Here is a 24195-nt window from a genome sequence, read left to right as displayed (position 1 = left end):
ATGGAACTTCAAAGATGATCGACAGACCCAGTTCTTCATTCTAATTGGATGAGGATAACACATTCTGAATGCTAGCTCTACCCTCCATGGAGAACAGCTTAATATAACCCATGCATATGTAAAGGTAAATAGTATATCAAATAACAAAAGATTCAAAGTAAACCCTGTAAAACTCCTTATTATTTATGTTGTGTTCACTCTCAAAGGAGCTTCACTTATGAGGAACATAAAACTCTCGAGGTATTGGTGAACTATAGCCACAATGTTTTTTTGTGAGGCATAGTAGAAACGCTGAACTGTAGTTCACTAGTATCTAGAGGCCACAGGTTCCTTAGCCCTGGATTATGGAGTACTAAAATGAAAAACAAGGAAGAGAATTTGTGCATATACCTAATCTTCTTTTCAACTCTCAATTATCAGCACAGAGTATCCTCCCTTTATAGATTCCACTGACTATCTAAAGCATGGTTTCCAGAAAATGACATATATAAATGAATCTGTCCTAATATTCTTACCATAATATATAAATTGTATTATATATTAAAGATTATCTCACAGCAGCAACCACAATAATCAATGAAGTCTAATGAAACATATTGAAAATATCTGCTGCATGAGAACAAGAATTATTTTTGTTATAGGCAAAGAACAGGCAGTTTATTTCAAAGAAGTAATCTGTGCACAAAATGTTAATGATGTGTAATTCCCTGAATCATTTTAGTAACTATTGCTTTTATTTAATTCTCTATACAGTCAAACCTCATCTTACGAACTTAATTGGTTCTAGGGGGAGGTTCGTAAGACGAAAGGTTCGTAAGACGAAACACTGTTTCCCATAGGAAACAATGTAAAGTCAATTAATCCGTGCAACCAAAAAAAAAAAAAACGCAAAAAACCCGCTGCCGCCTGGCTGTCACCTTGTTTTAAAAGGTGACAGCCGGGCGGTGGGGCTTCCCAGCACCCCTCCCCAACCCCGAACTTTTGCCGAACTTCTGGGAAGCCGCGCGGCTGTTTTAAAAGGTCACAGCCGGGCTGGGGGGCTTCCCAGCACCCCCCCCAACCCCGAACCCGGAAGTTTGGCAAAAGTTCGGGGTTCGGGGGGGGTGCTGTTTTTCCCCCTATACCACATTTTTCCCTGCCCGATGACGTCATATATCATCACCAAACTTTCGTCCACCTTTAATAAATATTTTTTTAAATAAACTTTAATAAAGAAACATGGTGAATAATAATCTAAATGGTTGCTAAGGGAATGGGAAATTGCAATTTAGGGGTTTAAAGTGTTAAGGGATGGCTTGTGATACTGTTCATAGCCAAAAATAGTGTATTTACTTCCGCATCTCTACTTCGCGGAAATTCAACTTTCGTGGGTGGTCTCGGAACGCATCCCCTGCGAAAATCGAGGGAACACTGTAAACCACTTTTTTACTAACCCTTCTCTTTGCTGTCTAAATTCAATTTCATAAAGACAGTACTTATTTTAACTTCCATTGACTTATTTATTACAAAATTCTCCTCTGAAAAAGCAAAAGGGTCATTCTATCTATAACAATTAATTTTAAAATGTGTTTTCATTTTTATAGTGCCTAACCTTGGGAAACAATTCTCTGTTCATATAACTAATATTTTAATTCTCTTCCAGACCATAATGCCTAAAATCTGATGTTAGTATATTTGTTTTGGAGTGAGTGGCGTATAAATGCAATAAATAAATAAATATCTGCTACTTTTTTCAATGGTTTCAAAAAAATCTAAATTTTCAGTTTCAGCTCAGGCAGTTATAATGGTATATGTATCTCTAGTTGGTTGGCAACTCCTAGCTGAAAAAACAGTTTACTGACACACTGATTTTATTCAGAACATCTGAATTTAAATTAATATGATTTAATATGTGGTCTAAAATGATTCTAACAGTTTACATACGTTAATTTCTTTTCTATATATAAGACACCTATTCCTTACAAGATTCCTATATACTCCTCATTCAATATACATTCTTAGAAAGACAAGGCTAGTATTAGCTCAGGAGAGTATCAAAATACTGACTTAGATGAAATAGTAGTTACCTCTCCCCACTCCACATTTCTAGGTGGCAGAGGATAATGAGAAGTTATATCATAGGCTATTTCTTCCATAAACCATTTAAAGCTTTTGCATTTGTGATCTTCACGAAATTTTTTCAGGTCTGATATATCACCATAAGCTAGTGCTTTCGTTTCAGGACGACTAGCATAGAAATAATCTTTGAATTCATCCCACCAGACTTCAACAACACGGACATAGTTCTGAAAAACACAAAATTAATGCATATATATAAAAAAGGGAAAGCAACTACAGATAATTTTTGACTTACAACAGTTCATTTAATGACTTTCTCGTTTAAAATTACAACATCACTGATAAAAATGACTTATGACCATTTTTACACTTATGACCATTGTAGCGTCCCCCTTGGTCATGATTAAAATTCAGATGTTTGGCAAGTATGACATTTGAAGTGTCCCAGGATCATGTGAGCAACTTTTGTGACCTTCTGACAAGTAAAGTCAACTTAACTAATTTAACTTTACTAACTTAACACTTATAGTGTTTCACTTAATAATGGGCAAGAAAAGTTGTAAAATGGAACCAAATAATGAAATGATGAGCAGATTTACATTGTTAATATTTTAAGAACATAAGCATTACCTTTAAAGTAGGAGATGATCCAACATAAGCTGGAGGTGGATTCCCTTGCCATCCCTGGAGACGATATATGTGCCCAACACGAGAACAAGGCACAAACAATAATTTTCCTCCACACTGCCAAATCTGTATATACAAGGATATTTTACCAAGTCAACACAACATAGAAAACATTTAACTACTACTACCTTTAAGTATTACTACTAAAATGACCAAATAAATATTTCTTCCCTAATTAAATCTAATGAGCAGTTACATTTTAAGAACTGGATTTATTCCAAATTATGAAGTCATGTCTACATTAAAACCAAAAAATGCAATGTAAGTCTGAACCATATTATTTTTTCAGACCATAGTAAAATATTCATTAGGTTCCAAGTTGATATATTAAATTTTAGTACAATAAAGAAATACAATTTCTGAATTTATTAGCAAGATTTAATTGAAATAAACCCAGATGTGGCTAGAGACTTGGAAGATATTATATCAATACTGATTTTTTGTTACCAACATCTTGATATCATTCTCAATAGTTTAACAGAATAGATAATTTTAAATATTTTTGTATCTATGTAGGCTCACTCAGAAATATTGCTCTAGCTTATAAATGGACTTCTGCTTTTATGTATTTTGGTATTACAGTGATCCCTCGATTATCGCGAGGGTTCCGTTCCAAGACCCCTCGCGATAATCGATTTTTCGCGATGTAGCGGTGCGGAAGTAAAAACACCATCTGCGCATGCGCGTCGTTTTCCATGGCCGCGCATGGAAAACAGGCTCCTCGCCGCTACCCCCCCGCCCCGCCTGATTCGCCCTCCCCATCTCTCTCTCCTTAGAACGTGGATTTTTCGCCCTCTCAAGTTGCTAGTTCTGAGTGAGAACACCTCCCCCACTTCTGATATTCAAGTCCAATTAGACGCTGGATGTTTTGCCCTCATGTTTCTAGTTCTGAGTGAGAACACCTCCGCCACTTCTGATTTTCAAGTCCAATTAGACGCTGGATGTTTTGCCCTCTCAAGTTGCTAGTTCTTAGTGAGAACACTTCTGTCACTTCTGATTTTCAAGTCCAATTAGAACCTGGATGTTTTGCCCTCTCAAGTTGCTAGTTCTGAGTGAGAACACTTCCCCTACTTCTGATTTTCAAGTCCAATTAGAACATGGATGTTTTGCCCTCTAAAGTTGCTAGTTCTGAGTGAGAACACCTCCCCCAGTTCTGATTTTCAAGGCGAATTAGAACCTGGATGTTTTGCCCTCTCAAGTTGCTAGTTCAGAGTGAGAACACCTCCCCCAGTTCTGATTTTCAAGGCGAATCAGAACCTGGATGTTTTGCCCTCTCAAGTTGCTAGTTCTGAGTGAGAACACTTCCCCTACTTCTGATTTTCAAGTCCAATTAGAACCTGGATGTTTTGCCCTCTCAAGTTGCTAGTTCTGAATGAGAACACTTCCCCTCCTTCTGATTTTCAAGTCCAATTAGAACCTGGATGTTTTGCCCTCTAAAGTTGCTAGTTCTGAGTGAGAACACCTCCCCCAGTTCTGATTTTCAAGGCGAATTAGAACCTGGATGTTTTGCCCTCTCAAGTTGCTAGTTCTGAGTGAGAACACCTCCCCCACTTCTGATTTTCAATTCCATTTAGAACCTGGATGTTTTGCCCTCTCAAGTTGCTAGTTCTGAGTGAGAACACCTCCCCCACTTCTGATTTTCAAGTCCAATTAGATGCTGGATGTTTTGCCCTCTCAAGTTGCTAGTTCTGAGTGAGAACACCTCCCCCACTTCTGATTTTCAAGTCCAATTAGACGCTGGATGGTTTGCCCTCATGTCCTCCTTCCATCCCTCCCTCCTCTCCCTCCCTCCTTCCATCCCTCCTTCCTTCCATCCCTTCTCTCCCTCCCTCCTTCCCTCCCTCATTCCTTCCTTTCGTAAAAAAGCACTTAAACAATGACAGAATAAAAACCCCCAGCCCTCACCTGTGTTTGAATTTCATTCACTCAGTCATTCATTCATTCTTCTGTATGCCACTCAGTCCCAACACTTTCAACCCACAAATTACCATTTCCCATCCCCTTAATGTACTGTACTGTACCTCTACCTGTACCTGTACTGTACACATTGAATAACACACTTAGTCATCCTGATAGAAATAATAACAATATTTATTTACATTTTTACATTTTTTGGGGGGGGGGTTAGCATAACTAGGATAAATCGGGATCTTCTTCTATCACCATGTCTACAATGGACGCTGCAGGTGATGGTGTGACAGACCTCGTGGTTTTTGTGACAAACATAGTTATGGGCAGTTGTTGGCACATTTTCTTTTTCTTGGCTAACATGGCTCTGTATGGTGCAAAGGTGTTGTCAAGGGAGGCCTTAAATTGTATAGAGCGAGTGATGTTGGGATCCCAAAGTTCCACCATGCGTTGTACATTTGCAGCATCTCTGTTCAGTTCTGCAAGCCGCTCAAGCGTTAGGCCAACATCTTCTTCTTCCTCAGCTTGTTCAGCTTCCTCTTCCTCATCTTCTTCACTCGCTGACCTGGTCAGCTCCTCCAGATCTCTGTCTGTCAGCGGTAGGCCATGCTCATCAAGCAAACCATTGACTTCCTCTGGTGTCATGTCAACGAAGCCTTCTCCACCCAGTGCCTGTGCCAGCTTCACAGAGTTCTGGACTGCAGCATCTTGAATTTCTTCAGGAGCAAATCCCCTGTAATCATGCACCACTTCTGGCCACAATTTCCTCCAGCAGGCATTCATTGTCTGTGACTTCATATCCATTAAGGCATTCTGAATGTTCTTCAGACAAGATGCAATTGTGTACTGACGCCAGTAGGCCTTCAATGTGAAGTTTTCATCAGCATCCATTGCTTCCACGATGCTTCCAAGAGAATTGCGCGTGTACAGTGCCTTAAATGCGCGGATAACACCTTGATCCATCGGCTGGATAAGCGATGTGGTGTTTGGTGGCAAGAATTCGACTTGCACCCCATCATGTTCATGTGCCAGGTCATTATGGCCTCCAGCATTGTCCATTAGGAAAAGCACTTTGAAATTGAGTCCTTTGGCAGCCAAATAATCCTTCACCTGTGGGATGAAGCACTGATGAAACCAGTCCCGCGTGAGGGGTTTTGTAATCCATGCTTTAGGATTATGCATCCAGTACACTGGCAATGCATTCTTATTTCTGTTCTTGAGGGCTCTTGGATTTCGTGACTTATAAATTAGCCCTGGCTTCATCAAAAAGCCTGCTGCATTCCCACACATGATCAAAGTCACTCTATCTTTCATGCCCTTAAAGCCAGGGGCTTTGGCTTCATCTTGCATCAAGAAAGTCCGTGAAGGCATCCTCTTCCAGAACAGGCCTGTTTCATCCATGTTGAACACCTGTTCTGGAAGGTAGCCCCCTTCTGCAATTAGATCTTTAAACGTGCGCTGGACAAAGTTTTCGGCTGCACCTGTATCTGCTGAGGCAGCTTCTCCATGCAATGACACACTCTTCAGGCCATAGCGCCGTTGAAATTTCTCAAACCACCCTTTGCTTGCTGTGAATGTGGCTGGGGCTGGAGAAGCAGAAGATGTTGATGGCTGGGGGTCTTCAGAGTCACCAGCACCTTCATCTACAGAGAATGACAGGAAAGGGAGAGAGAAGTGACTTGAATGAAAGCATACAGTCCTTCCATCCCTCCCTCCCTCCCTCCTTCCATCCCTCCCTCCCTCCTTCCATCCCTCCCTCCTTCCATCCCTCCTTCCATCCCTCCCTCCTTCCATCCCTCCCTCCTTTCTTCCTTCCATCCCTCCTTCCTTCCATCCCTCCCTCCCTCCCTCCTGCCTTCCCTTCTCTCCCTCCCTCCTTCCATCCCTCCCTCCTTCCATCCCTCCCTCCTTCCATCCCTCCCTCCCTCCTTCCCTCCTTCCTTCCATCCCTCCCTCCTTCCATCCCTCCCTCCCTCCTCTCCCTCCCTCCCTCCCTCCTTCCATCCCTCCGTCCATCCCTCCCTCCTTCCATCCCTCCTTCCTTCCCTCCCTCCTTCCATCCCTCCCTCCTTCCATCCCTCCCTCCTTCCTTCCTTCCCTCCCTCCTTCCATCCCTCCCTCCCTCCCTTCCTCCCTCCTTCCTTAAAAAACACTTAAATACAGTAATGAAAGAATAAAAAACCCCAGCCCTCACCTGGGTTTCCCTCATCTGCATCGCCTCCTTCTGTGTCTTCAAGACGGTTGTACAATTGCTGCGCCTTGGTTCGTATAGTGTTCGTATCCAAAGCAATGCTCTTTTTGCGGCAGTCTTGTACCCACACAGACAAAGCAGCTTCCATCTTCATAAGGCGTTTGTTTCTAGGCGTCACCATTCTTTTTTCAGCCTTGTTGAATGTTATCTGAGAAGTTTGCCTTATCTTCTTTTCGTCTTTCCGAATGTATCGCACAGTCAATTCGTTGATCCCATAATGCCGACCAACATCTACATTAGAACGTCCCGCTTTCAGCATGTCCAAAAGTTCAATTTTCTCCTTGATTGTCAGCATCTTCCTGCTCTTTTTAGCGTCGCCGCCTCCACTCCGCATGCAACGTTTAGGTGCCATCTTCCAAGAAGTCTTCACAAACAGCTCCAAGAAACAGCTCCAAGAAACAGATCCAAGAAACAGGTCCAAGAAACAGATCCGACAAACAGCTCCGACAAACAGCTCCGACAAACAGCTCCAAAAGTTCCAAAAATTTCAAAGCAAAGCACGCTGAGCAAACAACACTGATTGGCCGAGATTTCTGTCCATCAGCATTGTCGGGCGAAATGTTTGCAATGACAACGCTGATTGGCTGAAATTTTGCTGTATCACCATTGCCGGGCAAACTTATTGCAATGGCAAAGCTGATTGGCCGAGATTTCGGCCAACCAGCAATGGTAGACATCAGTTTGGTGATGACGCGTGACGTCATCGGGCGGGAAAAACCGCGCACGTATTTTTAATTTATTATTTTTTGAAAAATCGCGATATAGCGTTTCGCGAAGATCGAGATGGTATCATTTGTTGAAAAATCGCGATATAGCGTTTCGCGAAGATCGAGATCGCGAAACTCGAGGGATCACTGTATTTCATCAAAAAGATTACCCAGTGATAAACTACCACATGTGTGGTGAAAGAACCGTTGTACCTACCTGAACGGTCTTCTCAGTGCACTGGAAGGAGAGTCCAATATGGGTTATTCTCAATCCTATTGGTCGAGACTGAGTTTAAAATTAGCATAATATTAGGCACCGCCCCTTGCCTGCCCCCAGTGAGCTCAGTTTTAAAAACGAAAGATAATATAATCCAACACAATTTATTGAACAAATATCTATGTAACTATATATATACAGCATGAATTACACCCCAGCTTCCCTGAAACAATCCAATGCTGGGTGGGTTTGGACTCTCCTTCCAGTGCACTGAGAAGACCATTCAGGTAGGTACAACGGTTGTTCTCCATTGCATCTGGAAGGAGAGTCCAATATGGGATATACCCAAGTTCCAATTAAATGGGAGGGAGATTGTTATGTCAGGGCAGCTGGAGAGGAACACACCCTCTGTAATACCCTTCTCCCAAAAGATGCCTCAGCTGAAGCATAGGCATCCAGTCTGTAATGTTTAGTGAATGTAGAGGGAGTCTTCCACGTCGCAGCCCGACATATGTCCTCGATCGAGGCTTGAGTTCTCCAAGCCGCTGACGTGGCTGCACTGCGAGTAGAGTGCGCCGTGACCCCTTGAGGTGGATTCTGAGCTCTAGCCTTATACGCCTCCCCTATGCAGTCCCGGATCCATCGGCTGATCGAACCAGGAGAGACGCCCAGACCCTTTTTTGGTTCTGCAAATGAAACAAATAATGACTCGGACCTTCTAAAGGCCTCAGTCCTTCTAATATAGATTTTAACCGCTCGCCTAACATCTAGTTTGTGCCACCTAAGCTCTGTAGGATGGCTCCCGTGCGAGCAGAAGTCCGGCAAAATTAGTTCTTGCTTCCTGTGGAATAGAGAGTTGACCTTAGGAAGAAAGGTCGGGTCTAAACGTAGAACTACCCTGTCCGGATGAAATATACAAAGGTCTGGTCTGATGGATAAAGCAGACAAGTCTGATACACGTCTGGCTGAAGTTATAGCCACTAAAAAGGCCGTCTTGATAGAAAGGAATTTGAGCTGAACGGATCTCAGAGGCTCAAAAGGAGGCCCAGTCAGGGCCTTCAACACAAGAGATAAGTCCCACGATGGAAACCTATGCAGAGGTGGGGGATATCTGTTAGAAGCTCCTTTAAGAAAATCCCGTATCCAGGGGTGAAATGCCAAAGAGCGGAATTCCGGTAGTCGAATAACGGTTGCCAATGCAGCCACCTGTCTCCTAAGGGTGTTTGGAGACAGTCCCTTGTCAAGGCCTGATTGCAAAAATTCTAGGACAGTTAGTATTTGGGCCTGTTCCGGTTGCATGTCTTTCCCGTTGCAGAACTTACAAAAGGCCGACCATGTGGCCTGGTAAATCCTGGACGTGGATGGCCGGCGGGCGGCCTGCATTGTGGCAATGATACTGTCCGGTAAACAATGCTCCCTCAGTTTGTTCCTCTCAAATGCCAAACGGCTAATTGGAGCCATTGAGGGTCTGGGTGAAAGACTGACCCCTGACTGAGGGAGATTATTTTGTCCGGGATCCTCCAAGGTGGGGAGATCGACAGCGCTACTAAGTCCGAGAACCACGGGCGGCGTGGCCAATGTGGTGCAACAAGTAACACCTCCGCTTCGTCCAGTATAATCTTGTCTATCACTCTCTGGATCAAATTTGTTGGAGGGAAAGCGTACAACAGACCGCGAGGCCAGCTCGACCTTAGGGCATCGACCTTCTCTGCCATGTGAGAGTGGAATCGAGAGTAGAACCTGGGGAGCTGTGTATTGCTGTGAGTGGCGAACAAGTCCAACAGCGGTGTCCCGAATCGTAGTGTGATCTTGTGGAATAACTGCGGATCCAGCCTCCACTCCGTGGGGTTCAAGGTGGTTCGGCTGAGCCAATCGGCCTGGACGTTGTTGACGCCAGCTATGTGCTCCGCAGATAGAGAAGCCAGATTGTACTTGGCCCAGTTGAAAAGGGTCATGGTCTCCTTCATGCGGCGAGGTGATCTCGTGCCTCCCTGATGATTGAGGTAAGCTTTTGTTGCCACATTGTCCGTTAGGACTAGCACATGTTTCCCTTGTACCAAGGTCACAAAATGTTGGAGCGCCAAAAACACAGCCCTGAGCTCTAGGAGGTTGATGTTGACAGGGTTGAGGTCCTCCTTGGTCCAGAGTCCCTGAGCCACCTGGGGACCGATGTGTGCGCCCCAACCCGACAAACTTGCGTCCGTAGTCATGACTACCTGATCGGGTGTCTGGAAGGAACAGCCCTGGAATAGGGCTGGTGAAGTCCACCAGGCCAAGGAGGTTTTGACCCTCTGTGGTAGCCTGATTAGCCGGTTTGACTGGCTGAGTTTCGCCTTCTGGGCCGGCAGCAGAAATCCTTGTAATGGACGAATGTGATGCCTGGCCCATGGCACAATCCCTATACAGGAGACCATGGTTCCTAGTACCCTGGACAAAAGGGCTAGGGATACCTTTGGTTGCCTCTGGATGGAAGCTATCAAAGCCAAGATATTGTCCAGTCTGTCTGGTGAGAGTGACACGATGCTCGACTTGGTGTCTATCACCGATCCCAGATGTAGAAGTCTTGTAGAAGGGATCAATTGGCTCTTGGGAACGTTGATGGTAAAGCCATGTTCTTCCAAAAACGTCATCGTAAGGTGGAGGTCTCGGTGTGCTCCTGCCTGGGACTTGGACAACACGATGATATCGTCCAAGTATGCCATCAGGCGGACGGATCGTGCCCGGAGATGTGCTGTGAGCACATCCAGCAATTTTGTGAAGGTACGAGGGGCCGATGATAGGCCGAATGGCATGGCCCGTTATTGATAATGCGTCCCTTCCACACAAAATCTTAGATACTTGCGATGTGGTGGAAATATCGGCACGTGTAAATAAGCTTCCTTCAGGTCTAGGGAAGTGAGAAAGTCCTGAGGTCGCACTGCCGCTAGAATAGTATGCAGGGTGTGCATCCTGAATCTCCGGTAAAGAATGAATTGATTTAATTGTTTCAGATTCAGAATTAAGCGACAGCCCCCGGATGTCTTGGGGACTGTGAACACCAGAGAGTAAAATCCCGTGCCCTCCGTGTGTTTTGGCACAGACTCTATGGCTTGAATCTGTAGGAGGTGACCTACCTCTTGAAGTAGTTCCTTCCGTTTGGTGGGGTTCTTTGGTGTTGGACAGTGTAGGAATCGGTTGGGCGGGGGCTGAATGAATTCCAACCGCAGTCCCTGTGTTACCGTCGATAGAGCCCATTTGTCTGAGGAGGTGGCACGCCAGGAGGCGCTGAAAAGGTGTAATTTCCCTCCTACTGGCTGTGTCAAAGCAAAGTCATTTGGGGCATTTAAACCCACGCTGGTTGGAGCCTCGAAATGGGCGTCTGTTTGACTGATAGCCTCTGGTCCTGTCTTGAAAGGAGGTACGGTCATTCCTGTAGGCATTCTGGTTGAAATTGCCCTGGGAGAAGGACCTAAATTGCTGGTTTGACCGTGAGGTGTCCCAACAAAAGGACTGACGTCGGTTGTACGGAGTCTGGCGACGATCTTGCCCCCTCTTGGACCTTGGAAGTATCTTCCGTTTGTCCTTGTCCTCTATGAGGACTTTTTCCAATATGTCTCCAAAAAGTTGAGACCCTTGGAAGGGCGATGATGCCAGGCGCCATTTAGATTTGGTGTCAGCTTGCCAACTACGCAGCCATAGCAGTCGGCGTGATGCGAGGGTAGCGGACATCCCTCTCCACGCGAACTTGGCAGCATGTAAGGTGGCATCGGCGGAAAATTCTGCCGCAGCCAACAACTTACTGAGGTCCTGGCGCATCCGTCCTTCCTCTGGCCCCAAGCGAGACATCATGTCCTCGATCCAGACGATGGAGGCTCTATTAAAAAACGATGCAGCTGCTGCTGCGCGGAACCCCCATCCGGCCATCATGTGGGTCTTCCTGAGGAGCACCTCAGCCTTCTTGTCCTCTGGCTTCAAGTTGTCACCCATCTCAGCAGGAACCAGAGCATTGGAAACCAGTGTCACCACCGGCTGGTCTATTGGAGGAAATTGCAGAAGAGCCTCTACTTCGTCGTCAAACGTGTAGAACTTCCTCTCTACCACTGATGGTCCCTGGGCTGCCGCCGGATACTGCCACGGTGTCTTAATACTTTGTACAAAAATTTCCGATGCCGGGACATGGTCTGTTTCAGGCTTAGGCTCCTTTAACAGAGTAGAGGATCTAGCTGGAACGGCCTGAGATGGTTGGGCCGGATCCTTCAACTCCATAGTCTGTTTTGCCTTATATAGGAGAGTCCTGAACGAAGACTGTTTGAACAGTCCCGCTACCAGCGGTTGTTCTGGAGGTGCCTCATCCTCCGACATATCATAGTCCTTGTCACTATCCTCCATTAACACTGGCTCTTCAACCACAGATCCTAAACCTGAAAGGGGCGGTGCAGACCAGAGATCCCGGGTTGTGGCTTGTCTTGGCTGTTGAGGCCCTTGTTGTGCTCCAACTGCTATGCCCTTGGTATAGACATTGGTAAGTAACTCCTGAAAAGCCGGTGGCATATCCTGCCAAGTATCAGGGTGATCCCTGAGCCCCACAGCTGTAGGAGTGAAGGTAGCTGCTGGAACCGCTTTGGCCTGAGGTGAAAAACCCCATACTGGTCTCTCCTGGGCTGCTGATCCCGGCCTACTTCTGGGAATCTGAAGCTGAGTCAGAGCTGGGTGATCAGGAGACCAGTCCCTATCAACTCTCTCTCTTGGGGTTTGTGGGCCAGCAGCCATATCAAGGCCCAGTGGTGGTCCAGACTTGACCAATGGAGCACTATTGAGGGCGGCCTCTAGCTTTTGTTCAAGGGCCTGAATTCGCCTCTCGGCCTCCTTGATGGCTGAGGAAGATGATTGAGATGATTTCACCTTTATCTTCCCCTTATCTTTGGGCTTGGGCACCGGGGCAGAAACTAGAGACCCCAAAGCAGGGGTTGGGTCCCCATTGCCACTTGTATCCATAGTACTCACAGTGAGGCAGAAAGTAACGGTAGCTGAAATCAAGCACGGAGCTCTTTATTACTGCTGTTTTCACTGGTAACAAAACACTTTCAAAATGGCCCCCCGTGCCTGCTGTGATGTGCGCATGCGCCTGCCAGCCTCCCCAACCGCTCTTCGCGCCTCTTTCAGGTCGCTGACAACAACACAGGAGGGGGGAGGGAGGGTTCCCGCCAGCCGCCCAAAATGGCGGGCGCGGATCGCCGCTTGAAGGAAGAGGCGCGAAAGGGCTGCTTGCCCTACAGCCTCCACTGCCGCCTTAAATCACAGGGGGAATCATGCCGTCGCATTCCCCGCGGCTCGGGTGACCGCCAAACATATGCTGTAGTAGGGCGACTTCGCTCCCCTGTCACCCGGCAGTTTAGTTGCGCGCGCGCTCGGCCGCCAAACATATGGTCGGCGGCAATTAGTCCTTTTGAAGCCTGCCGCGTTGTTTTCAAGGCGGCGGCTGCGGCGCTGCGCTCCGATTTCAAGCTGCTTATTTCCCTCTGGTAAGGCCCTTTTGACTAGGGAAATATATCGTCTTCGGGGGACTCCGTGTCCCCGAGCCTCCCAGTGGGGGGGGGGCGGACCCCCCCACCTTCGGCTCCCAGCCGAGTTTGGCCACGGAGGCCAGTGACACCAGGCTGATCCCCTTGTGGGACGGTACCCTCTCTGAGGGAAGAGGTCTCCTGGGGAAGCTTGATGGGGGAATCTGCCCACGGAGGGTAGAAACCCCTTCCATCTTCTGTAGCACCTGTAAAGACAGAAATAACAAGAAGAGAAATAGTTAAAACAAGTTAAAAGCAAGGTAAAACAATTTAAATTAAACATTTCTTTATTACAACTAACTCATACGTCTCGTTACATGGACTGAGTTTTTAAAACTGAGCTCACTGGGGGCAGGCAAGGGGCGGTGCCTAATATTATGCTAATTTTAAACTCAGTCTCGACCAATAGGATTGAGAATAACCCATATTGGACTCTCCTTCCAGATGCAATGGAGAATTGTCAGTCTTCTATAGCTAACAATTTACAGTAATTCATTTTGTAAAAATATAGGTACAACTTTCAGGGCCACAGAAGTGGCTCAATTTGACTTCTGATTTGCTTAAATCTAATATTATACAATGCACAGCATTATTCAACCTGATCTTGTTCAAACTTCATATTACAAAATGGTTATTTTTTAAAAAGTGCCATTTTAAAAATATCTTATATTAGGAGAGTTCCCCAACTTCATCTATGCAAATTTCTTTTTAAGCCGAACTCCCAAAATATTAAGTAAATAAAGCACAAATTCAAGATCACTAAATGTGCTATTTTTAAAAGTCCTACAGAAAAACAGCTATACATGTCTTTAAAAAAACTCCCAAGAAACAAAACACTGGCCGTAAACTATAAAACAAAACAAAAATAAATTTAAGATTATCCACAATGAAGGATTACATAACTGAAAAAGTACTATGTAACTGTCTACATAACTTTAACTAGGAGTAGATTGTAAGAATAGGGATGTCACTTAGTCCCTTTATCAATTAAGGTCACAAAAAGCGATCACACATTTATTTGAAAAATGATAATAGACTTTCCGGAATGACTGTTTACCTTGTAGGATATTTCAAAGTTTTCACCACCCCAGATTTGTAAACCCGGATCATAGAGGCCTAACTCAAAAAAGAAATCACGTTCAATGGCAAATAATCCACCAGCCATGGCAGGCGATCTAGAAGATAAAGAAAAATAGTCTGCATGCAGCATGTCATAAATTGTTATTTTATTAAAGAAACAGGGAATAATTTAAATATGCAGAAATTATAAAGCATTGATTCTAAAATCAAAATAAAATAATTGGAATTTAGGATTAAATTCTAACAGATTAAATGTTTAATTCTTTCTTTCAAAGAATTTTAAATAATGACAGGGAAAATGCTAGAATGAAAGTTTCTTTTCCACGCTTAAAAGGGAAAAAAATATTAAGCTTTATTATTTTACATAAGAAGACATTATTCCCCATGGGCCAATAGTTGTATCAATACATAATAGATTAAACCACGTAAAGATTAAAAAAAGCTCTTAGTGGGCCAAGTGATTGGAATGCTATTGAAGTTTCTGCTATAATTTATTGAAAAACCTTTGTTGATTTGGGAATGGGGTCAAAGTATTTTTCTGCTAGTAAGCAAAAATATTTAATTAATCAAAGCTTCATAATTTCAATGAAATATATCAATAAATCACAAAGTAAAATAAAAACAATGCATTCATTTTTTAAAAATGCAGGAAATGAGTTAAAAAACCACATTTCTTCAGCTAAGGGAAAAGAATCTTTGAAAAGAAGATAAGCCAGGTTGCATTGTTAGTGAAGAACTGAATCAAAGCAGAACCATTTAATATGGGGACAGGGAAAGGGGAAATTAGAATAATCTTTATTCCTTTCCAGGTAGGTATATTTTCTTTTTGAACATGTTTTATTGGTTAAAACAAATTAAACAGAATTATAAAAATCAACAAAATCAAAATATTTAAGCAAATTTATTATGCAATTTGTTGTCATCAGTGTTAATAATACTTCAATTAATCTGGTAAACTCTTGTCCTGACACCAAGTTTGAGAGCGCTCTGACCAAGATATTCTCCTGCCATACAGCTGTTCTGCAGGAGTAACTTTGTCAATACTCTTCACCCTGAATGTGTTCTCTATTTACTTTTGAGGTAGGCCCAGCACTGAATAGAAAAACTGGGCAATGGCTGCAAGCATTTACAATTTTCTGTTATGGTTTTCCTTTCAGCATAGCATAACAGAATATTTTTATCACACAATTACTAAGTAATTGAAACTAATCTCAGTATCATTCAAACGTGTTAAAATATGCAAAATAAAATAACATATAGGGCAATTCAATGCACTGGAAACGAGGCCTAAGATGTCAAAAGGGCAGCAAGCTTACACTGATACCAACACACTTTGCTATTTACCATTTTGATGCCTGAACTGCCTTATTATTATTAGAATAATAACCATGCACTGAAATAAGAGACATTAATAATCTGGAGGATGTGCAAATTGCAATATCCATTCTAAACAATTCTTAAAGCAGCAATTATGCATTATATGTTGGTTAGAAGATGGAGTAGATATGCATACTATAGAGAAGTTGGAAAAGTTAATTTAATTATATTAGAAATGATCACAGGTAAGTGAAAAAAGATAAGGCTTATTTTAAAGCATTATTTTTAAGAATGGAAGATCATGCAAGCATTTAATTGGTCAGTACATCCTTAAGAAAAAAAAACATTTAAGCCAATTAGTGATTACCGATACGGCTCAGTTTTTGTCTTTCTCATTGCCTTCTCACGTTTGGTCAGGGGAACCCTCTTCCAGAGCATGCTCCAATCCCATGCTCCTCTAGCAAACCCATCTTCGTCACCACCCCCTTGGGGTACAATATTATAAGTGTTGCCATCTATGACATCTATAAGCGGCACAGTACATGTGGTTCTGCAGGATTTTGTATGATGATGGTGAGGATGAAGGAAGGCATATGGCACATTTAAACGAACCATGGTTCATGGAAAAGAAAGGGGGAAAAAATGAAAGAATTTAGGTAAACATGAATTAAAAGATCAATAGAACAAAACAATGTTTTTTACCGATATGGCTCAGTTTTATATTTTCTTTTTGCCTTTTCCTTGTGGCTTAATGGAATACGTTTCCATAGCAAGCTCCAGTCCCAGGCCCCTCTGGCAAAGCCATCTTCATCCCCGCCTTGCTGTGGTTCAACGGAATAGTCATTCCCATCTATGTAATCTATTAGAGGCACAGTGCATGTAGTTCTGAAATATTTATGGAAGGGGAAAAGACAAGGTTAAACTGTCTAATCTAATAGATTACCCACTATCTTTAATGCCTTAGCATTAGATAGATAGATAGATAGATAGATAGATAGATAGACAGACAGACAGACAGACAGACAGACAGACAGACAGACAGACAGACAGACAGACAGACAGTTTGAATAAATACAGTACACAGATACACTTACTTTTCCTAGAAAACAAAACTGAGGAAACGGGATTATGAATTAACAGAATTCAAATTAATGTTGAGAATACGTTTTTTAATTGTTTGTCAAAGGGAATGATGTAAATTGCATGTTTTACATTTGGACAATGTGGTACTATGCTGTTTAAATGCATTTGTCTTGTTTGGTTTCATGAGGCAGAGGGACTGTCAAGAGGTTTTGCCAGTTTCTTAAACATGTTATTGATTTAAAAAAAACAATATAAAGCTTGCAAATATATGTTTTTAAACATGTCATACATTTTTAAATTTGGGCCTGATTTAAAGCTAGCAAATATACTAATTTAACAGGTACATTTATGAATTCTAAGCACTGTGAAACAAAAATTAGCAGTCTGCTGTAATTACCCAAACTAAATATTTAAAACAAAGGAGAGGGAAAAATTTAAATAATCTTTTATTTCTGACAATTCATGTGCCATTCTGCTTTGCAAATTGAGAACTACTTTCTTAGATTTTTATTCTTCATTTCAATGTAGCCTTCGTTTGTGTAAATATGGATATTAACTTGCCAACTGTTTGCATTACAAGTGAAATCAGTTAAGCAATTAATGTCTCTAGGTAATAACAGAACTTTAAACTATTTACAATGCTAAATGTATTTTAGATAAAAAATGTTAAGTATTTTTCCTAGTCTTTTAGAGAAAACATAGTTTTATCGGTCAACCTGCAAACTTCTATTTGGGTAGTTGAAAAAATGTGTTAGAAAATTACCCACTTTAAAAAAGAAATTATCCATTTTAAAAATTACAATGTTTAAAGGATTCCTGTGGGATAGAAATAAGCAAATTATTACCTGTCTTTAGATATAGGAGCTATTAGTGGCACATACCAGTTTATTGCCACCTCACAGTGGGCATCAAGGTAAATTAAAACCTTTAAAAAACAAAGAGGAAAGGAGATTTCAATTTAGTTTATATTTTCTTATAAAAATACATGTTGAGTTTATTTGTTAAAATGTAATTTTGCAATTAAGAACCATAGTTACGATAATAAAGTGGATTAACATCTATTAAAAGCAAAACTGAGACTATATGGAAATAATTATTTTATTTATACCTTTCCAAGCTTAGCCTTCTGGGCTCCAATGCTTCTAGCTTGAATTAAACCTTCTCTCCTTTCATTTCGAAAAATCTTTACAAGGCCATTCCACTGCTTAATATAATCCTCTAGTCTTTCTTTTAAGTGTTCTATCAAATAATAAAAAGAGGTTTCCACGTATGTTATAAATATTTAAGGTTGAGTTAACAATATAAATTACATTTATATTAAAGACAAACATATATTTGACTAAATATTTACATTCCCAAAAAATCAAGGATGTCAGATTCAATGTGTTAGATTATTTATTAATAAGTGCACACTTATTAAAGAATTGTTGCTTGATTATTCTCCAAAAATTAAGGATGACAGATTTATTATGTAAATTTGGTAATTATTTCTTGATTATTTCACAAGCATAGAACAAAATAGAAAGGCAACATTGAAAATGTTGAAAAATTAACCCATGATATATCATGGGCATATATTATATCCTTATATTTTAAAGTCTTTTACCAACAGAAAAGCAAACAAATTTTTCTAGCCATGTCTCAAATGTATATATGCCACTTTAAAACAATGATTTTAGATTTCATTTTTAAAACTAGGCTTTTTACCAATGTAAATTAGACTCAATTTACAGCAGAATAGTGATAAAGTACTATAACTGATCTCTGACATACATCACCCCTCTTAAATCTTTGAGACTTTAACTCATAAAATAAAATGCTTCATTTATTAGCAATCAAGATGTGATGAGAGGATATATTAGTATCTGCAATCAAGATTTGTACACCTGACTAACAAAATCTGAAAACAAAAGTTTCTAGGATCCTTAAAATACCTTCAATACATAGACATGTAAAAAACTAAGAAGACACTGTTTATCATTTTTATTTTTCAACATCTTTCAAGATATTTTTGATCCTTATTTCAATTAAATTAATAAAAAAATATAACAAATGTAATGCACTATTTTCATAATGTGTATGTGTCACTTAAATATTTGCAGGTGGAAAAAGTACACGTTGTATGAAAAAAGTACACTTTCCAAAGTTAACCTATTTATTACTACCTCAAATGCCTAAAATTAAAATCAAGTGCACCAGATGAAGTGAAAATAACAGTATTAGAGAGGATCTGAAGTAACTTAAAACCTCAGACATTTCATTTATTCTTCGTTGCTGAAGTCATGGTGTCACCACGCCCTGCTCAAACAATCTATCCAATAACTTCAGAAAGAATATAATGCCTATGAGTCTAGGAAGAGGTTTTAAAAGATCACCAAACAACTGGACATCAATTGGTGAAAAACAAAGACAGAATTCCACTAGAAGACACTAAATAGTTTCTGTAAAGCATGGTGGTGAGAACGTTATGCTTTGAAGCTGCTTTTCTGCATCATGAACAATTACATCACAAAATCAACCTTAAATTCTTCACTGTACCAGAGGATACTTGAAGATAATGTCAGGCCATCTGTCAGATGATTATTTTTAAATTCAAAAATAAAAATGATGCAATTGAGTAAAGACACTATGAAAACTGCCTTTGCAATCATCAATTCAAAATAACAGATAAGTCATTTCTATAGAAAAGTAAATATATTTTTGGTTCTAATACTTGGCATTCCCCTCCCCAGAAATTACCTCAAGTAGGTATTTCTTGTAACTGTCTGACACTGAAGATCATCTGGAAGCCTCAGCTATGGTAGCAATGAATGTGGTTGTGTGGGCAGTTATATGTATCTCTTCCATGAGCTACATTGATTGCCAGTTTGCTTCTGGGTGCTAAGTTATTCTAGAGACTGTATTATCTTGGATAAATCTATCCATCCCATCATCAGAAAAGCTATGTTCCAGATCCTGCGCAAAGGAGTTCCATCTGGTAGGACCCAGGATCCCCGTTTCAGCTATAGAACATATCATTTCCCCTGTGATGAGATCCACTTTCCAGAAAGCCTTGAAAACCTGATTGTTCCATCAACCCTGGGATCTGCTGGTGAGCCTGCAATGTGCTTGAATAAGGCAAAATTATGATTGCCCACCAGTTATCCTGGAATTCTTTTATGTTTCATTTTTTTGTGTTTATTTTTAATTTTGTTCATTATGTCTCTTTTTTACATTGTGATATGGTTTGGTATTTTGCTTTTAAACTCATAGAGTCTCTTTTTATGATATGGGCAGCAATCTAAACTTGCTAAATATATGTTAAAACAAAACAAATGTTTACATAGGAAGTACTTACTTTTTCTCATGACATGTCTCTTATGATAATTAAAAATACAATTAAAATGACATGTCTCTTTTGATAATTAAAAATTATCTTATGATAATATACAAGAAAATATTTAGAAACACAGAAACATAGAAGATTGACGTCAGAAAAAGACCTCATGGTCCATCTAGTCTGCCCTTATACTATTTCCAATATTTCTGCTTATATTGATTACTATTTTTTACTGGAATGCTATGTTTAAAATACTATATTAAATGATAATTCATAATTCTGTAGGGTCTCTAACTGTTCAAAGTAGCAAGGACTTATGAACTGGGATTTTGAAGAACATAAGCATATCTTCCCAAACGCAATAGGTATTATTTCAACAGGAAAATGGAATGTTTGAAATATGTATATTATTTAAATAGCTACAGCCATATGTACTTTAGTCATCTCCATGGCTTGGCTGCTATAATCTTTCCAAATTCTTCATACTATATCTTTTAAAAAATGTAATGAAATGTCTAACTATACATACAGCTATCTGCAGTAGTTCTCAATTTACAATCATTCATTTAGTGACCATTTGAAATTACAATGGTACTGAAAAAAAGGTCACTTATAAGCATTACAGCATCCTCATTGTCACATGATCAAAATTTGTGCGCTTGGCAATTGGTTCATATTTATGGTTATAATGTGCCAAGGTCATGTTATCACCTTTTGCAATCTTTTGACAAACTCAATGGGAATATGTTCACTTAACAATTGGGATATTAACTTAAGAACTGAGTGATTCACATAACTGTGACTAGACAGATCATAATATGGGCAAAATTGACAAATAACTGTTTTGCTTAGGAACAAATTGTGGTGGTTAGGAACAAATTGTGGTGGTTATTGACTTATATTCAGGAGTCAATAACCTCCTGAAAAGGTTATTGACTTAGGATATCCAGTGGATCTACCATTATTAATCCATTAAGCATGCTCCTTAACCGATTCAATTAAATGCATTCATACAACTCAAAATTGAAAATAATACCTAATTATCTCATTATTTATCAAATTAAAACCTTATTTAGAAGTTCATATTGTCACAACATATAATGAAGTGCAAAATAATTGAATAACAATATATTTATAAAGATCTATTAACTTATTTTATCTAAATGATATTTATGGGCAATACAAAGAACACAAATTCATACAGTAACAGTGACAAGCATTCTGTGACATCTGAAGATTAAGAGCCCAATATTCCTAAAATTAAGTTTTAAATAGGAACAGAAAGAACTGGGTATAAGTTCAGTATTTCTGCTACTTCAATTTTCTAGATAATGATATCCAACCTTGGTTTCAGACTACTGTTAAATGCATTTACCTTTATTGCTAAAATCATCAATTAAAACAATTTCAGCCAGATATTTTCTGGGAGTTCTTTTAATTACACTGTGAACTGTCCGCATGAGTGTAGACCACCCTTCATTATGGAAGACAATGATAACGCTGGAGGTGAGAAGGTTTTCATCATAGTGCCAGTATTTGCACCTGCAACAGACAATTATTTAACATAGTTAGTCCTTTTTAATAATTTAAACAATACAGTCAAAAGATGAACAGAGCTAGATGCAAGCATTTCTTATGCACTGATCACTACCTAAATTCCAATTGATTTTTTATGAATACTTATGATCAATATTAATTTCAGTAAAGCTAATTTCAATAAAGAATAAATTGAATAGAAATACAAATTCAGAAAACCAGTTATAGTTGCAAAATTTAGCATTGAGTCTTCAGAGAGGGGCGGCATACAAATATAATAATAATAATAATAATAATAATAATAATAATAATAATAACAATAATAATAATAATAATTATTATTATCTACCAGTTGGAAATTCTTATCAATATCTCTTGCATATGATCTGCTAAATAGGTCAAAACTCCATTCCCCCCCCCCTTGTAGCAGTTTATCTATTAAGGTAAAATCTGTTTTTATTTATAGCATAAAATTATATACCAGTTAATGTAAGTACCATATTGTGAATCAACTGAAATTTCAGAAAGCTGCCTATGTCTTCTTTCAGTTTAGCTGTTCTTGCTAATGGATCCCACAGCCAGACAGGCATGCTTCAGTAGTGAAAACCACCATGGCTGATCCCAGAAAAAGCATCTCCAGGTGATTGCTGGTGAGCACCACCAGGAGAGGGAGTGGCAAATTTATGCAGTGACCGAAGCACTGGATGCCGAGATGCTGCAGCCCACCTTCTGAAATGGTAAAAGGAATATTGAAGATTCCTAGAGTGTAGGAATCCCCAAGAGGTGATGGAAATGCATGAAATCATTTTCCCCAGGAGAGTGGACAAGAAGGCCTATGCTCGCGTTGTACCTGAGCAACAAGATTCTTGATGCTGTCCTGTCTGTTCTGGGAAAGGGAAACTCTAAACTCTATATCTATAATGGCTCCCAGGTAAAGGAGGAAAGTAGACAGGGAGAGGTGGCTCTTCTCCAAATTGATGAAGAACCCATGCTGTCGGACTAGTAAATGGTTACCTTGAGATAACGCCTCACAAGGTGTTCAGAGGACACTTGTACCAAAATGTCTTCCAGGTAACACTGGACACGCACAGGGAAGGATCTGAGATGGGCTGTCACCGCCGCTAGGACTTTAGTGAAAACCCTAGAGCAGAGGAAAGGCCAAAGGGGAGAGCCCTGTACTGGAAATGCCTACATGCATAGCAGAACTGAAGATACTTCCAGTGAAGGTGGTTAATTGGTAAATACATTTAGGCTTCGGTCAGGTCCAAGGAGGCCAGGAAATCGCCCTGCCTTACACATAACAGGATGGACTGCAAGGAGTGCATCTTGAACTGTGTATATTTGATATATCAGTTCAGATGCTTTAAGTCTAGAATTGCCGTCCATCCCCTTGAGGCTTTGAGAACTACAAATAGTATTAACCCCGTCCCTGCTGATGGAATAGTACCCGTCCCTGCTGAATGGCATGAATGTCCAGAGTGTTGGACCGCTGAATCTATGAAGGCTTTCTTTTAGGGCACTTTGGATATGGGACACTGAATGAAAAACGGGGGAAGGGAGAAACTCTAGCTCGAGACCCTGACTGACCATCTCAAGGACCTATCTATCCTGGGTGGTCTGTTCACACACAGAGTTGAATAGGGCTATGCGACCCACTATGGGAGGATCGGAAGGGACACTACCGGGGGCAACTACCTCCTTCTCCACTGAAAGATCGTTTGAACTGCCTCCCCCTCACGGATCTATCCTGAGGCTGGTGCTGCTTAGATCCGAACCAACCTTGGGGCCAGGAGAAGCTGAAGCCCTGGACAGCTGCCTGAAAGGGCCATCAGTAATAGGGAAACTGACGGAAGGAGTCCTTCATGGAAATAGATGGCAAAATCTTTCTCTCGTCCCAAATCTCAATAACTATTTGTTAGAAATAGTATAGAGTCTCCTGCTCAAAGGTCCCTTCTAACATTCTATATTCTGATTTTTTTCTTCCCCATTATTCACAGTATCTAGAATTTAAAAATAACATATTATCAACAAATAATTAAGACATCTACCATATTTTTCCAAGCATAAGACACACCTTTACCTCTCTAAAAGAGGCTGAAAAATCAGGTGCTTCTTATACTCTGAATGCAGTTTTTTACAGGTTCTTTCATTGTTATTGTTTTTGAAGAATGTTCTCCAAGCTCTAAGTCTTTGCAGAGTTTTTTTCATTACTCTAACTTGCTCCAAGTAAATTTCTTTCCAGCCCTAACCAGGTGCTAACGATGTTCCCCGCTCTTACCTCTTGCAGGTTCTTTCATTGTTACTATCTGCGAAGAATGTTTTTCAACCCGTCTTTGCAGGGGTTTTTTCATTGCTCTAACTTGCTCCAAATGTTTCCTTCTAGCCCTAACCAGGTGCTAACAATGTTCCCAGCTCTTACCTGCTTGCAAGCTCTTTCACACTCTGTGAATGTTTTCCAAACCCTGTCTTTGTAGGTTTTTTAAATTCTACTT

The 24195-nt window shown here is 40.7% G+C and overlaps 2 protein-coding genes across 4 annotated transcripts in view; both read right to left on the bottom strand.

The window, feature by feature from the left end:
- The window catches only part of GALNT7 (polypeptide N-acetylgalactosaminyltransferase 7), a 76349-nt gene that overhangs the window by 15786 nt on the left and 36368 nt on the right, over positions 1-24195 (bottom strand). For 2 of the 3 annotated variants that reach the window (XM_070757447.1, XM_070757448.1), the window contains exons 3-9: positions 21543-21709; positions 17957-18087; positions 17694-17773; positions 16133-16315; positions 14426-14543; positions 2689-2811; positions 2067-2285 (exon numbers count right to left, since the gene is read on the bottom strand). In XM_070757447.1, coding sequence (XP_070613548.1) covers positions 2067-2285; positions 2689-2811; positions 14426-14543; positions 16133-16315; positions 17694-17773; positions 17957-18087; positions 21543-21709 — 1021 coding nt within the window. Of the gene's footprint in view, positions 1-2066; positions 2286-2688; positions 2812-14425; positions 14544-16132; positions 16316-16467; positions 16651-17693; positions 17774-17956; positions 18088-21542; positions 21710-24195 lie in introns of all 3 variants that reach the window. The other variant, XM_070757449.1, reaches the window with a different exon arrangement.
- Positions 4819-7757, bottom strand: LOC139170352 (tigger transposable element-derived protein 1-like). The gene is made up of 2 exons (XM_070757450.1): positions 6848-7757; positions 4819-6296 (listed from the first exon to the last, which is right to left on the bottom strand). Exons 1-2 carry the CDS (start codon positions 7254-7256, stop codon positions 4879-4881), a joined length of 1827 nt encoding a protein of 608 aa, XP_070613551.1. The 5' UTR covers positions 7257-7757; the 3' UTR covers positions 4819-4878.

Source organism: Erythrolamprus reginae, chromosome 7 (assembly GCF_031021105.1).
Source record: "Erythrolamprus reginae isolate rEryReg1 chromosome 7, rEryReg1.hap1, whole genome shotgun sequence".
NCBI classification, from domain to species: Eukaryota; Metazoa; Chordata; class Lepidosauria; order Squamata; family Dipsadidae; genus Erythrolamprus; species Erythrolamprus reginae.
Note: the sequence above shows the minus strand (reverse complement) of the source record. Positions and strands in the feature narration are given on the sequence as shown.

Coding starts and splice junctions, on each gene's coding strand:
- LOC139170352 (XM_070757450.1), bottom strand. CDS start 7,256: ATGGCACCTAAACGTTGCATGCGGAGTGGAGGCGGCGACGCTAAAAAG. Junction 6,297..6,847: donor TGCAGATGAGGGAAACCCAG/GTGAGGGCTGGG, acceptor CATTCTCTGTAG/ATGAAGGTGCTGGTGACTCT.